The sequence below is a fragment of the Lissotriton vulgaris genome, chromosome 6, assembly GCF_964263255.1.
Source record: "Lissotriton vulgaris chromosome 6, aLisVul1.2, whole genome shotgun sequence".
Classification (NCBI taxonomy): Eukaryota; Metazoa; Chordata; class Amphibia; order Caudata; family Salamandridae; genus Lissotriton; species Lissotriton vulgaris.
In genome coordinates this window covers 778,723,075-778,737,081 of record NC_141694.1, presented here as the reverse complement: position 1 = coordinate 778,737,081, position 14,007 = coordinate 778,723,075, and the positions used below count along the sequence as shown (strand labels likewise).

Genomic DNA, 14,007 nt, shown 5'->3' with positions numbered 1-14,007 from the left:
AATTTACCCAAGTGGTGTTGTACTTTTTAAATGTAATTTTCCACATTTGTTTTTGTTATATCCGACACACCCATATTAACAGAGAGCTTTATTTTAGACCTTAGAATGATGTTCTTAAGAGTATTTAGTTTTTTCTTTGCTCCGTTAATTACCCTCTAGTCCCGTTCGTAGGACGTGCGTTCCTTTAGCTGTATGCAGCTCACTGTCTAAAAATGTAAGGCCACATTTAAGTACAGGGTGGTAGATCTGAACGCACAGGTCTCCTAACACACACTGGAATTCATAATTGATATCCATGGTTATGTCTCTAAACCTACATGAGTAGCAGCTCTCCAGGTCTAATCCTTGAAAGGTTTGTGCTTATTTTGCATTCCCAAATATACACACTTCTATTTTTACATGCAGAGAAAATAAACAAGTGTAAATCTGCTTGGTAAGTATTCCCCTTCTTGGGGAACATCTTTTTTTCACCATACAAAAAGCCTTTCTGTACACCTCCACCAATTGTGTAAGTGTTCCTTTCCAAAAATGGAAACTGATTTACTCCTGGTTTCTAACACACAAAGCTCCCTGTCCTTAAAATCATTTAAACATGCATAACGAACTTTCCTGAAAAGAAAAAACGCATGAGCCCTCATAGATTAGGCTACTTATGGATGTTAACCTTACCTGCATGTGCAATGCTAAATGCTATATTTTTTCTTTGGCAGGTACTTGGACAAATGTAAATATGAAACTGGAACATGCACGTTTTCACCTTCCACTACAAAATGTGCTTTGCTTAATTGTTGGGAAATTTTGAAAGGGTAAGGTGGACATGAAGCTCATTGACAGATTTTCAGTTGGTTTCTCTGCCCCTTTCTTGAAACAAGCCCAAATTGTAAAGACATTTATGAATGTATGTGCCCCATTCAAGATTTTATCACCATGCTTGTTTGATGGAGTAAGTGGGTCCATACATGACACATAAATCAATTATGATTTCAACATGTACTGCTAATATAGCTTCCAAATGTATTATTGTAAAAACGTCTACCATATTAGGGCTCACGATAAGTGCCATAGTAATATTAAGATATTGTGGAACATCACAGATCTAGTACCTTTCTCTTGGCAGTGGAGATATCGGGATAAAACTTCAGAGATAAATGAGGAAGTGCCAAAGCAACTGGAGAGGCTATTCCATATCAACCCTGCTAACAACTTAATTCTAAGGAGGCTCTTGAGAATCAACTTGTGATTTTGCTGCTCTTCCCACCCTGAGTTACTCATCCTAAATGATAAAAGTAACTGCTAAGGAGAAATACCAGGCCCCTTAGACACTCATCCTGAGGCCAGAGGTTTTACCTGAACCGTGACCTTTTTACTGATCTTCATAAGACAAAATAACAAATCTTTAAAGCAGAGTACGCAAATGAAAAAAACAACGTATTGCATGATCACGCCCCTAATCTAGATTCACCAACTGTGACACGAGTATTCCTATTGTTCTAAACATTTTCTTATCTGTCTGCATGTTGATACATTATTTTCTACTTTGTAATGTACGGCCAGGTTTTGGACTCAAGACCTACTGGCTATCGTACAGTCACAAACACAATACACATCTCAACACGAGAAATCTGTTATACGGTAACCCACCAACCACACGTGAATTTCATGAGGAGGATATGTTCTTGGCAATAATCTGTTTTATGGGATTTACAGGATTATTTATTTATCTGTCAGCTCCAAACCCCTTCCACCATGGATGAGCAAACACAAGAATCCACACTATATATTTTGAAGACTTTATTAAAATGAATAGTGCAGATTTAATGTTTACATTTAACAATAAAAACGCATATTTGTGGCGATGAAAGCAATTAATAAGCAAATGAAAGCAATTAATAAACAAAATATTAAGAATACTTTTTACGTTGTGATTGTGTTTCAGTAATTCACTGCTTTGAAAGATAGAACCAGTCTTTGTTAGCTAACCCCTCCCTTTTAACCTTGAGCTAAGCTACCATAGCACCAAATGTGCAATTCTGAGTTTCTTGAGGTGGCCTCTAGCCTGCATACTTTAGCTGAACACCAAGCATGTTATTCTGCTGATCAACTCGGTTGTTCTTTGTCTTTACTTGGTATTTCCTGAGCTGATAAATGGAAGTTGGCTAGGAAGAGCTGATGGCCTTTGCATGGGATATTTGCAGTGGTGCATAGTCAGAATATTGAGTAAAAAATATCAAATTGCACAAATATTGTGGCAAAATATCATGGTTCAAGAATATCGACAGACAAATTATTGTGGTCAAGAATATCGATTTTGGGTGAGTAATATTGATGTAAAAAATATTGAAGTGTTTAATATCGTTTGCAAAAATATAGATGTTAAAAATAACGGTTTTTTCTTAATGTTATGTATTATAGCCTATATTTTATAGGTGTGTGATGCATGTATTTTTTTATTTAAGAATTGTTTGTATTTTTATTATATGTGTTAAACTTTTAGTAGGAATAAAAAAAACTGTTTGAATTTTGCGTTTTTAGTTCCGTAGCGGGTTGTGGGTTTGTAAGGGAATAAGGTGGGAAGTATTTTACCTATAGTACATTTATTGAATCATTTATATTTATTAATATTTGTTGATTTAGGATGTTCGAATGTTAAAAGTGTAAATTAATTTTGGTTAATTATTTAATAATTAGGTGTTAATGAAAATAAATTAATTGGCAATTAAGTATGTTAATTATGTTAATTAAGTGTATTATTTTTAGGTGTGTGTTGTGGTGTTTATAGCTGAAAATGGAAAGGATTGAAAGTAATGTATTGTTAATTTATGACTTCATAATTAGTTGTTAATTAAAATGAGTTAATTAGTAATTAACCATGGTAATTGTGTAATTCATTTTAGGTGTGTGTTGGGCTTATTATAGTGTTAACGAATGCGTATTCAATTAATGTTTATTAATTATTTTTATTCATATTACTTTTAAAAATTATTATTAATTATGTTAATTATGGAAACTGCATCGCTGACTTCGCAATGCTGCAAGTGCATTGTAAGTGCTTTTTTAATTATTTTGTTCCTTACTCTCCACTTTCCCGTCATATGTCACACTCCACTGCCCCAGCCTCACCCCTCCCCACTGCCATACAGCGTTACCTATGCGAGCCGCCACTAAAGTCGATATTTTGTCATCGATATTTTTTACATCGATATTTTGGCAGTGATCCGTGTGAAACTCAGCTAGCATGAACTTCCAGTCACCCAGGAACTTGAAACCGCTTCTCTGCCTCATACATGTCTATACCTGGCATAAGTGCACTTTTATAATTATTTTGAGAAGGGCAGGCTTTGTGATAAATGATGTAACATCCAAAAATAGACATATTAATTAATTTGGCCGTCCTCTACATCCTATCACACATTATGAAACATGTTGATTCATATAACGAATGATGAACTATCAAATTGTGTTAAGACAAATGTTATATGTTGTAAATGTGCAATCAGTACTAAAGGCAGAACTACTTTATAAATGAAAAATGTGCACTTAAATACACAAATATATCAAATGGAATGGGGTACATAAACAGAAAATGCAAAGATCATGTCAGTATATTAGATGTATCAAATCAGGATAAGATGTGTAGTTGGTAAAATCATACTTAGCCATCTAATTCTAACAAGGTGTTTTATTAATTGTGTCTGCAAGTTTATATGTTTTCATTAATATCCCAAATAAATTTTATTGGCAGATCTTTCATCTTTTCCTGAAATATTTTGTCAAATCTTTCGCTTTTTGCCACAGTCAGTAAATTTTTCCAGTCTCCAATGGTGCCTGTAAGAGACAAGGTACAGAAGTAGTGAGATATTCAGAACTTGCACGAATTGGGAAGAAATAATGAACATACTGCAGGCTGCTACAATATCTAGTAAGCTGCTATACTAGATTGGCCTTTTGCTCTATGGAAAAATATCTTACAAAAACTAAGATTCCCACTGACGAGTGGTAAAGTCTCATTCAGGTTATAATTGATCCCCTTAAAAGTGCAACATATTAGAGAGACAAGTGCTGTGGATACTTTGTAAAAATGAAATATGTTGAAAAACATCTTCCTGCTAGCTCAGTGCTTTCCAGCTTATTTCTGAATGATAATTTTCATGCCATGCATTGTCACAAATTCTGAACATGAGAAATAAAACATGATAAAATAAACTTCATATAACAGAAATGCTTTAGGTAGATAACTGTACTGTAATTATATAATTTCAATGTTCTATATGTTGTATGCAAAATGCAGGAAACACTTGTATTTTTACACTGCACACAAGAAACCTAATGTTGGCAAGGGAGTTACACAATAGGTTATTTTCTGATCCAACTTAATGAAAATTATTTTATCTATCTCAACATAACGAAATACTTTCTCCACACTCTTAGGATTCAAACCCATTGCCTAATCTGACAATAAGATGGTGGAAGATCACAGACAAGGAGAATTGGGCCACAATTAAAGAGTGAGGAGGAATTTGAAACAAGAGCAGATACATATCTAAGGAGGACACCTTGTAAAGATGATGGCCCTAACCCATGATAGGCTGGTGTTGAATTTCCTAAAGTTTAACACCAGCTGTTCTGTCATTTTCGGAACCTTTTGCTGCCACACCAATATAACATGCATTAGCATACTTGAGTCTGAAAATGATCAAGTCATTCATAAGGTCAGCAGGGATAAATGGCAGAATGTTACTTAAAATTCTTTTTGAAGATTAATAAGCAGAAACTACTGAGTTAACCTGTGAAGTTAGACTGAGCCATTATCTATCCAAATGGAAAACTCCTAGGGGCTTTTTTACAAGCCAATTGCGCCACTTGTAGATCAATTTTTTTTATGGACCAGGGGCGAAGTTTGCCTGCCCATATTTACAAGGCCACATAAAGCCCCCCTGCATGGGTTTTCTTGTTAATATGCCCCCCTTTTAAGCATTACTCTGCATGGAAGGGACATTCCGTGGGTGTTGCTGTGGGTGTTCCCACAAAACATCCATGGAACCTGACACATTCTCAGATTTACAAGCCTTTGCGAACCTGGGAATGAGTAAGTTTCACATGCCTCTCCCGGGAAGGAGTAAAGTATGAGCAATGAGAAGAAATACGTTTATTTCTCCTAATTTTTCCTGTAACTATGCGTGCTGCTTTCATCAGTGATGTCATCAGTGAGGTCACTGAACACGTCATAAGCGATGTAATATGTGAGGTCATAAGCAGTGTATTGTGGGGGGTAAGATATAGTTACCCTAGCTCACTATAACTGCTGAAATTCACTGGTTTTGTACAAGTGAAATTTGAGCCAACTATAACATCCCTGTAACCTTTGCTTTTTCAGTGAATTTCTAAGTTAAAGTTTTTTTTTTTCCTAACTATAACGACTCTGCAACCTTTGTTTTTTAAAGTGAATTTCTAAGGTCTTTCAAAGTCTATTGCCTACCTATAACAAGCCTGTAATCTTTTGTTTTTTAAGTATACTTCTGTGATTTTTTAACTAGTAGTGGTGTTTGCAGAGTGGTGGAGAAATGGGGCGGGGCCTTCAAAGTCCTCTCAGCAATAGCACTCTGTGGGACTTACTGGAGGTAACAGGAGGGCATGTTGGCTCCCAAAGACCCTCGGTATCCAAGGTGACTTCATCTCGCAACCAGCAGTGTGCCAGGAGGTGTGTTTGCATAGTGGTGCAGAAAGAGAGCATGGCCTTCAAAGACCTCTCAGCAATCCTGTTGTGTGGGAATTACTGGAGGTAACAGGAGGGCTTGTTGGCCTCAAAGGACCCTCAGCAGCCTGGGAAACTTCATCCCCCAACCAGCAGTATGCCACGAGGGGTCTTTGCAGTGTAGTGGAGAGAGGGGGTGTGGCCTCTGAAGTCCTCCTAGAAGTTATTCTGTGTGGTCCTTTCTGGAGGTAAAAGGAGGGTTTGATGGCCCCTAAGGACACTCTAGAGCCAGGGGGACTTCATCCCACAACATGTTTGCAGAGTGGTGCCGAAAGGGGGTGTAACCTCTGACTTCCTCTCAGCAAAATCCTCTGTAAAACTTACTGGAGGTAACAGGAAGGCTTGTTGGCCCACAAGGATTCTCTGCAGCTAAGGTGACTTCATCCCCCAACATGTTGTTTGCCAGGAGGCGTGCTTGCAGAGTGGTGGTAAAAGGGGGCGGGTCTCAAACAATTTGCTGGTCTTTTAAAACAAATTATACTGCCCCTCCAACCCTGGGCCCGACCCTAAATCCCCAAAGGAATTGTTCCTAAATATGTAGAGTGTGATGATAGCACAAAATGGTTTACAGCCTTAGAGAGGGCTTGTAAAATGAGAAAGCTCAGCCAAAAGTGTTGAGGCTCTCTACTCTGGAAGATTTTCTCAGGTAAGTGCAGGGATAGACTCCTGAAACTAAATGCGGAAGATGCTGAGTCCTATTTCCTCATGAAGAATACTCAGATTGAGGACTTTGAACTCACCACTGAGGAGTACAGTATTAAGTTCAGGGAGACTCACAAAGTCCTGGGTTGATTTTGTTGACTTTTTAGTTAAAACACTAAGGGGCATATTTATGAGCTCCTTTTGTCACTGGAGCATCACTTTTTGTGACACTCCAGCGGCCAATTCAATTTTTTTTATCTAGGAGGCCATGCAAAGCCACTATGCAAGGCTTTCAATGGCCTCACAGATATGAAGTAAAGCAAGGCAGCGCAAATTGCTGCCTTGCCTTACTCTGAGCTCAGGAGGCGTTTCATTGGCATTATGGTGGGTTTTCACACACAGCACCCATGGATTTTGACAATTCTCCAGATTTACGAGAGCATGTTAACCTGGGGAATCACACAACCTATTGCCTCCCGAGGTGAGGTGTAACGAGTCGAAATAACTTAATTTTCCTTGTTTCTTCCACATTCAATGGGTGCTGCATTCTGTAGCACACATAGAAAGAGAAAAATGCCTCTTAGGATTGTTTCTGTGCAGGAAGGTTCCCCTCCCTGCACAAAAACAATCTTGCTGACAACACAGGCACCCTTGCACCATGGTGCAAGTGTGCCTGCATCAGCACTAGGCTGTCTAAACAGTGCCAGTGCGGGGAAAGGACAAGAATGCAGCATATTGCATGAACATGGTGCTTTCCTGCCCTTTCACTTCGAGAAGGGCAGTGCAGCCAACGGACTTGCTGGGCTGCCCTAAGCCAAATTACCATAAATTAGTGCCTAGATGGTTGGTTAAAGGGGAGTAAGGTGGTGCAAGACTATGAAGGGCTTTATAATTTACTGATAAAGAAGCATCTGTTTAGAACTGTACTTCTGAAAAATTCAATCAATACTTCGTGGACCTAGGTTTGGTCTTTCATCAGGAGTTAGGGAAGAAGGCAAGACTAGGGTGTCCAAAAAGTCTCATGGAATTGGTGACCAAAAGCAAGAGGTTGTTAATCCCCCCCAAGGGAAAGATGTGTGACAGTTTAAAAAAAGGTAAAGAGTCTTCTAAAGCCCCCCCCAAAACCTGTTCAGGATGGGGGCGCCCATAGACATTCCAAGGGTGAGTGCCAGGGTAAGAACTGGGATCCCAAAATGCTTGATGTTTCAATTATAAGGCCAATGGACACCGAAGTGAGGGCTCTTCCTGTCACAGAAATTCTTCCTCTAGTGCACCTCCAGTTATCAATGGGGGGTGAGTCACCAGATTGGATCTTTGGTATGCCCAGAAGAGGTCAGCGAGCACACTGAAGCTACAGTAATCTCAGAGGGTGGGATGGATGTAGCTGCCCTGAGTGTCTGGCCCAACAACCGGGAGGAATACAGACAACAGCCACATGTCAATGGGGCTAGAGTAGAAGCACTGAGGGATACAGGTGCATGTGTCACCATGGTGGCTGGGAAGCTGATATCCTCAGAGCAGTACTTGGCTGAACAAATGTCAATGTCAGCAAAACAGAAGTCATGCTGTTCGGGGAGGCTAAAATGCTATGGACTCCTGATTGGTGGCCACACGACCTGGGAGCAGTTCCTGAATCAAAGCAGGTTGTTAAAAATCTGGGGATCCGTTTAGATCAAGAACTTTCGCTGAAACAGCACAGCAACTATGTCATAGGCTCATGTTTCCACACTATCAGCCTGTTGCGCAAAGTTTTTCCCCTGCTCCCAGATTCCTTCAGGAGAACTCTGGTACAGGCTCTTGTTCTAAGTCGAATCGACTACTGTAACAGCTTGCTACTCTCTCCAAACGAGGGAGTGCTGGCCAAGCTCCAAGTAATCCAGAACACGGCGGCCCGCCTGGTCCTGAATGTCCCTCCGAGAACCGCGTCCAAACCTCTTCTGGACCAATTACACTGGCTCTCAATCCGGCAGAGAACAAAGTTTAAAATATGCTGTTTAATACATAAAAGCTTAAACGGACAAGGGCCCGTCTACCTGGAAAACAAATTAATTCCATATGTCCCTACCCGATCTCTCAGATCCAGCAACCACCTTCTTTTGGTGGTGCCCCATGCAAGAAAGGCCAGACACGGAGGCAAAGCTCTATCTGTAACTGGACCATCACTGTGGAACAAGCTCCCTCTGTCTCTCAGACAATGTTCAGAACATCTAAAATTTGGAAGGCAGCTCAAAACGCTGCTGTTTAGAAACCAGATCTAGATCCATCTGATGCTACTTTTGCTCTGTCTTTGTTTCCTTGCTCCCAGGCGCAGAGATACTCCTTCGGGAGTTTATTCAAGCGCGTTACAAACCGGCAAATAAATAAATAAACCTATACAGTCATCACTGCTGATAACTATACTAAGGTTCATCCCATGGCTATGGTGTCATTAATCAATCAGGGGTTTGCAAAGTGCACTACTCACCCTAAAGGGTTTCAAGGTGCTGGGTTGAGATGCGCATCTCTAGGACGTTACGGTGCTTCAGTGAAGAGCCAGGTCTTGAGTCCCTTCAGGAAATTGGTGAGTGAGGGTGTCTGTCGGAGTTGGGGAGAGGGGGTGGACCATGCCTTGGCTGGGAGAAAGAAGAAGGAGCAAACTCCTGTTCTGGTCTTCGTGATGCGGGGTTTTGTTGCAAGAGAGAGCTGGGCCAAGCTGAGGGATCTTTGAGGTGGGTGGAACGAGAGGCGGTGGTTCATGTAGGCTGGTCCGGTGTTGTGGGTAAGGAGCCTGAAAGTGATTCTCTTCTCTACGGGGAGCCAGTGTAATGTCCGTAGGTGTTGGCTTTTGTGGGCATGGGTGTGGAGCTTGAAAGTGATTCTCTTCTTGATGGGGAGCCAGTGTAGTGTGCATAGGTGTTAGCTAATGTGGCAGTGGCGCAGAAGGTTGAAGACTAGTTTGGCGGCGGCGTTCTAGACATTCTGGAATTTGCAGGTGAGGTTCTTGTCGATCCCAGCATAGAGCGCATTGCTGTAGTCCAGTATGCTGCGCATGAGGGTGTGGGTGACTGTTTTCCTGTGTTCGAGGGGAATCCAGTTGAAGGTCTTTCCAAGGAAGTGGATGGAGTGGTAGCAGGAAGAGGTGACAGCATTAATCTGGCGGTCCATTTTGAGTTCAAAGTCCAGAATGATTCCGAGGTTGCATGCGTGGTCCGTTGGGGAGTGTGGTTCCGAGGTTGCGTGCGCGGTCCGTGGGGGAGGGTGGGTTCCCAAGGACTGGGGGTCGCTCTAGGCATTCGGGTGTGGGCCCATGATGAGTACTTCAGTTTTTTTTCTGTGTTAAGTTGTAGGCAGCTGTTCTTTATCCATCTGGCGACTGCTTCCATTCTTTCTTGGAAGCTGTGTTTGGAGATGTTGGGTTCATTGGATAGGAAGACAATGAGTTGGGTGTCGTTGGCGTACAATACGATGTTGAGTCCATGTGATCTGACAATGGAAGTGAGAGGTACCATGTAGATGTTGAACAGGGTCGGGTTGATGGAGAATCCTTGAGGGACTCCGGAGGTGGTCGTGTGGGTCCTGAGTGGAAAGGGGACAGTCTGAACCATTGCCTTCTGTCCCGCATTGTGGAGTCTGCAGGCTAGGGTACGATGAGAGACTGTTTTGAAGGCCATGGAGGGGTCCAGGAGGATGAGAGCCTCAGTATCTCCTCTGTCAAGGAAGGCACAGATGTCATCTGTCGCGGCGAGAAGTGCTGCTCGAGTGTCATTAGAAGTGTCGTTAGAGTGGGGAGGAGGTACTGGCCAAAAGAAGGTAGTCATGTACTGTGCAATTCTTGTTGAATGCTGGGGAAAGATCCTATGCAGCCATGCTGGCAGAACCTGAATGGTTGTATGTAAAAACAAGAGCACTGACTAAAGCCCAGGGTGAAAAAGAGGAATTGGAGTCTGGAATATTGGCCCAATCCTCCAAGAGAAAAGGCAAGAAGGCTCGGAAACCAACTTCTGAGCAGACACAAGCTGATGTCCCACCTCATCATGGAGAAGACCTGTCAGCCTTAGAGGGAACTGAGCCCCAGGAACTTGGGCATTACACAGCAGAGCTCCTAGGCCCAGAGGGACCCTCTAGGGAAGATATGTGTCCGGGACAGCAACCTTGTCCCAGTCTTGAGAGCCTGAGGCAACAAGCTGCTGCACAGAAAATGGGAGATGTCAGTGGTTTCTAAAGGACCTATGGGGAGGAGGGGTTCCTGTATACTGAGGTTAGAGTTCCCAAACCTGTTGCCACTGGGAGAGTGGTTGTGCTCTGAAATACAGATAGTTCTTACTCTCATTGGCCCATGACATCCCCTTAGCTGGGAATCTTGGCCGGACAAAGACTTGGAGTAGGCTAGTCAATCACTTCTACTGACCAAACATGTCCCAGAAGGTGAATGGGTTTTGTAGCTCCTGTGTTACCTGTAGGCTTGGACTGTGAACTTCAGTTTGCGGGGTTTGTAGAGTTTTCTACACTCCGCGGAGCTCGCGGAGTGCAGAAATCTCTGCTTCGCGATGTGCAGCAGAGTTTTTCCCCGCTCACGAACGGTAAGTTCGCGATCGATAATTGTAAGTTTGCGAACACTGTAAGTTTGCGAGTGCAAGCTGCCTCTTGGGTACAAACACAAACTACAGTTTGCACTGTACTCTGCCACTCACAGAACTTTGCGGAGTTTTTTTTTTGTAACTTCACAGAGTTTCACATACCAAAACTACGCGAACTACGCCAAGGCTTAGTTACCTATCAAGCCAGTGACAAGACGGGTAACCACCAAAAGGCCCTGTTAACTCCACATCCAGTGGTTTAGGTTCACTTTGAAAGGGTAGGGATTGACAAAGTTTGTCCCCTTGACCATCCAACAGCACCAGGAAACGGATGTATAATGGTGGTAGTGGATCAAACCTCCAGGTATCCTGAGGCATATCCACTTAGGACTGTCACTGCTCTTGCAGTTTCCAGAACCCTCATCAGTTAAACCCTCATCAGTATCTTTACTAGATTGGGCTTTCCTAAGGAGGTGATGTCAGACAGAGTAACTTCATGTATGGCTATCTAAAAGCCACGTGGGATGAGTGAGGGGTGACATACAAGTTTCCCACCCTATATAACATACAAAGCATTCTTCTAATAGAGAGACACAACAAGACCATGACAGGTATGATCATCGTGCTCCCTGAAAACCTTAGAAGGAGATGGGATGTCCTTTTGCCATGCCTGTTTTTTTGCCTACAGAAAAGTGCCACAGAAGGGAATGGGCTTTGGTCCCTTTAACCTTCTGTTTGTTCATCCATTGAGGGGACCACTATAAACCTGGGAGAGGCCTCTCGAAGAGCCAGAGGCTATATATTGTGGACTGTGTGCTTGGCCTACATTTAAGATTGGCTGAGTACATGGGTAAAGCAACCAAAAATATTGAGGCAAGCCAACAGCTCCAGAAGCCCTGGTATGACCAAAAGGCTGCACAGGTAGAGTTCCAACGAGGAAAGAATTTATTGGTGGGGTGCCTACCCTGTCCTAAGAGGAAAGGTGAGATCACCTACCTAGTTGACTGAGGCACCTGCAGGAGCCCTCACAGGGTAATCCATTTAAACTGCCTGAAGCTTTTCTATGACAGGGGTGATGTGGCCATGCTGAAGGTCACTGACACGCATCAGGAAAAAGAGAGTGAACCTCTCCCTGACCTCCTCTCCCACAGTCCTAAAGATGGGTAAATTGAAGGAGTTGTCTTCTCAGACTCCCTCTCTGCCCAACAGCAAGCTGAATGCAGACAACGTCTGAGGCAGTATGCTGGGCTCTTTTCCCTAACCCCTGGACAGACAACCTGGTATACTCATTTTTTTTTTTTTTAAATATATTTTTATTGCAGGAATCAGTAAATCAGTACAGTAGCGACCAGCATTGTATCACAAGCAACATTAACAGAATAAAGCCCTCTGGCCCCCCTCCGTAAAGTCTGTACACAGCCAACCGGCCCACAACCCTGGGGTCGGGCGGCGAAATGCAACGGGGGTCAGTAGGATGCTGGAGCTGGTCCGGATAATACACTGTCCGTCATCTGCTTTTCCAAACAAGCCTAAAATCCCCAAAATAAACCCCCCCCCCAAAATGTCTACTAACTGAAACCCCCCCCCCCCCGCCCCCCCCCACCACCAGCGCCAGGGAGCTATCAACATAGGATCTGCTATTTGACCCACGGGGAAGACAATAGGACTGTCAGTGCTGACGTTCATCGGGACTCGGGGCGAGTCGCTTCTTCACTTTCAGAATCGCTGGGGGCACAATAATCCCTGAGGGCCTGCACCAGCATTTCCCACTCCAACGCGGCCTCCTGCGCCTTCTCATTACCCTGCCTCCAAGCCAGTTGATACCTCAGCGCGCTCTCTCCCGCCGCCCACTTCAAGAGCTCACTGTGCCATCTGCTGCCTGCCGGACCAGCTCGTGCCTTCCAGTTCCTGGTCCCCTCTCGCTTAGCAAGGAGGAGCCCCAGGTCGATAAATTTACTGGAAATTTTATTCCTGGGGGTATGGGGGAACCAGTGCAAGAGCCCCACCGCCGCATCTAATGATAAGAGTCTCCCTGTTACCTCCTCCAGAGTCGTCGCTACCTCCTGCCAGTAGGACGTCAGTCCTGGGCAGGCCCATAACATGTGTATGAGGTCCGCTTCCTGAGCCGGGCATCTAGGGCATTCCGCCGAAGCCGTGGCAAAATAACGCCTGATTTTCACCGGGGTCAGGTACGCTCTATGGAGAACATAATAGTGGACCAGTTGGAAACGGGCGCTACGTGTGCCCTTCCAGGCTCGTCTCACCAACTGGGCCCAGGTCGTCTCCGGGATCTCCCTACCAATATCCTCCTCCCAACGGGTCCTCAGGGTGGTGAGAGGAGCCAATCCCTCGGTAATCAACCTGCCGTAGAGGCAAGTGACCGCCTTCACCGTGCCCGCCGACATCATTACGTACTGGCACACCTGAGACAAGTGGGGTTCCTCCTGCCCGTTCTTCCAGTGTGCCTGGATCGCTCGCACTATGGCCGAGTGCAGCAGAAAGTCACCCCGGGAGATCCCGAAGCGGTCAATGAGATCCTGAAAGGACAAGAGCGCTCCGTCCTCGTACAGATCACCGACGAGCTGTAAACCGGAATCCTCCCAGGCCGCCAAACGTGACCAATCCCCTCCGCGGGGGAGGGCCGTCAGCATCCCCAACGGTATTTCAGGCGCATACGGTGTCCTCAGTTGGCCTCGGGCGTGAGCCCGATTCCAACACAGTCGGACAGTCCGCTCCTCCATCGACAGGTCCCGCAGGACCAAACGTTGTCGCAACGCTATAAAGGAGAGAACATGCCTGGCCATACCCGTCCCTCTACCGTCTTCCGGGCCCCGGAATTCCCTGGCGATCTCCTGGGTGAAGGTCTGGAGCTGCGCCGCCAGATAGTACTTCTCGAAGTCCGGCACAGCGAGCCCCACCTCGTCTTTCGGCCTCATCAAGGTATTGAGGGCCACCCGCCGCCGGCCCGTTCCCCAGAGGAATCCGACCACCATAGAGCGTAAGCGACGAAACGTGGCCGGTGGGACCCAGATCGGCAAAGTTCGGAAGTAATACAAT

At 44.4% G+C, this 14,007-nt stretch overlaps 1 protein-coding gene across 5 annotated transcripts in view; it reads right to left on the bottom strand.

Annotated features, from left to right (window-relative positions):
- Positions 1-1,776: 1,776 nt before the first annotated feature.
- Positions 1,777-14,007, bottom strand: part of LOC147707980 (amine sulfotransferase-like) — a 357,336-nt gene continuing 345,105 nt past the window's right edge. For all 5 annotated transcript variants that reach the window (XM_086926799.1, XM_086926798.1, XM_086926796.1 and 2 more), the window contains exon 7: positions 1,777-3,825. In XM_086926799.1, the coding sequence (XP_086782925.1) occupies positions 3,701-3,825 (125 nt within the window). In that variant the 3' untranslated portion in view covers positions 1,777-3,700. The remainder of the gene's footprint in view (positions 3,826-14,007) is intronic.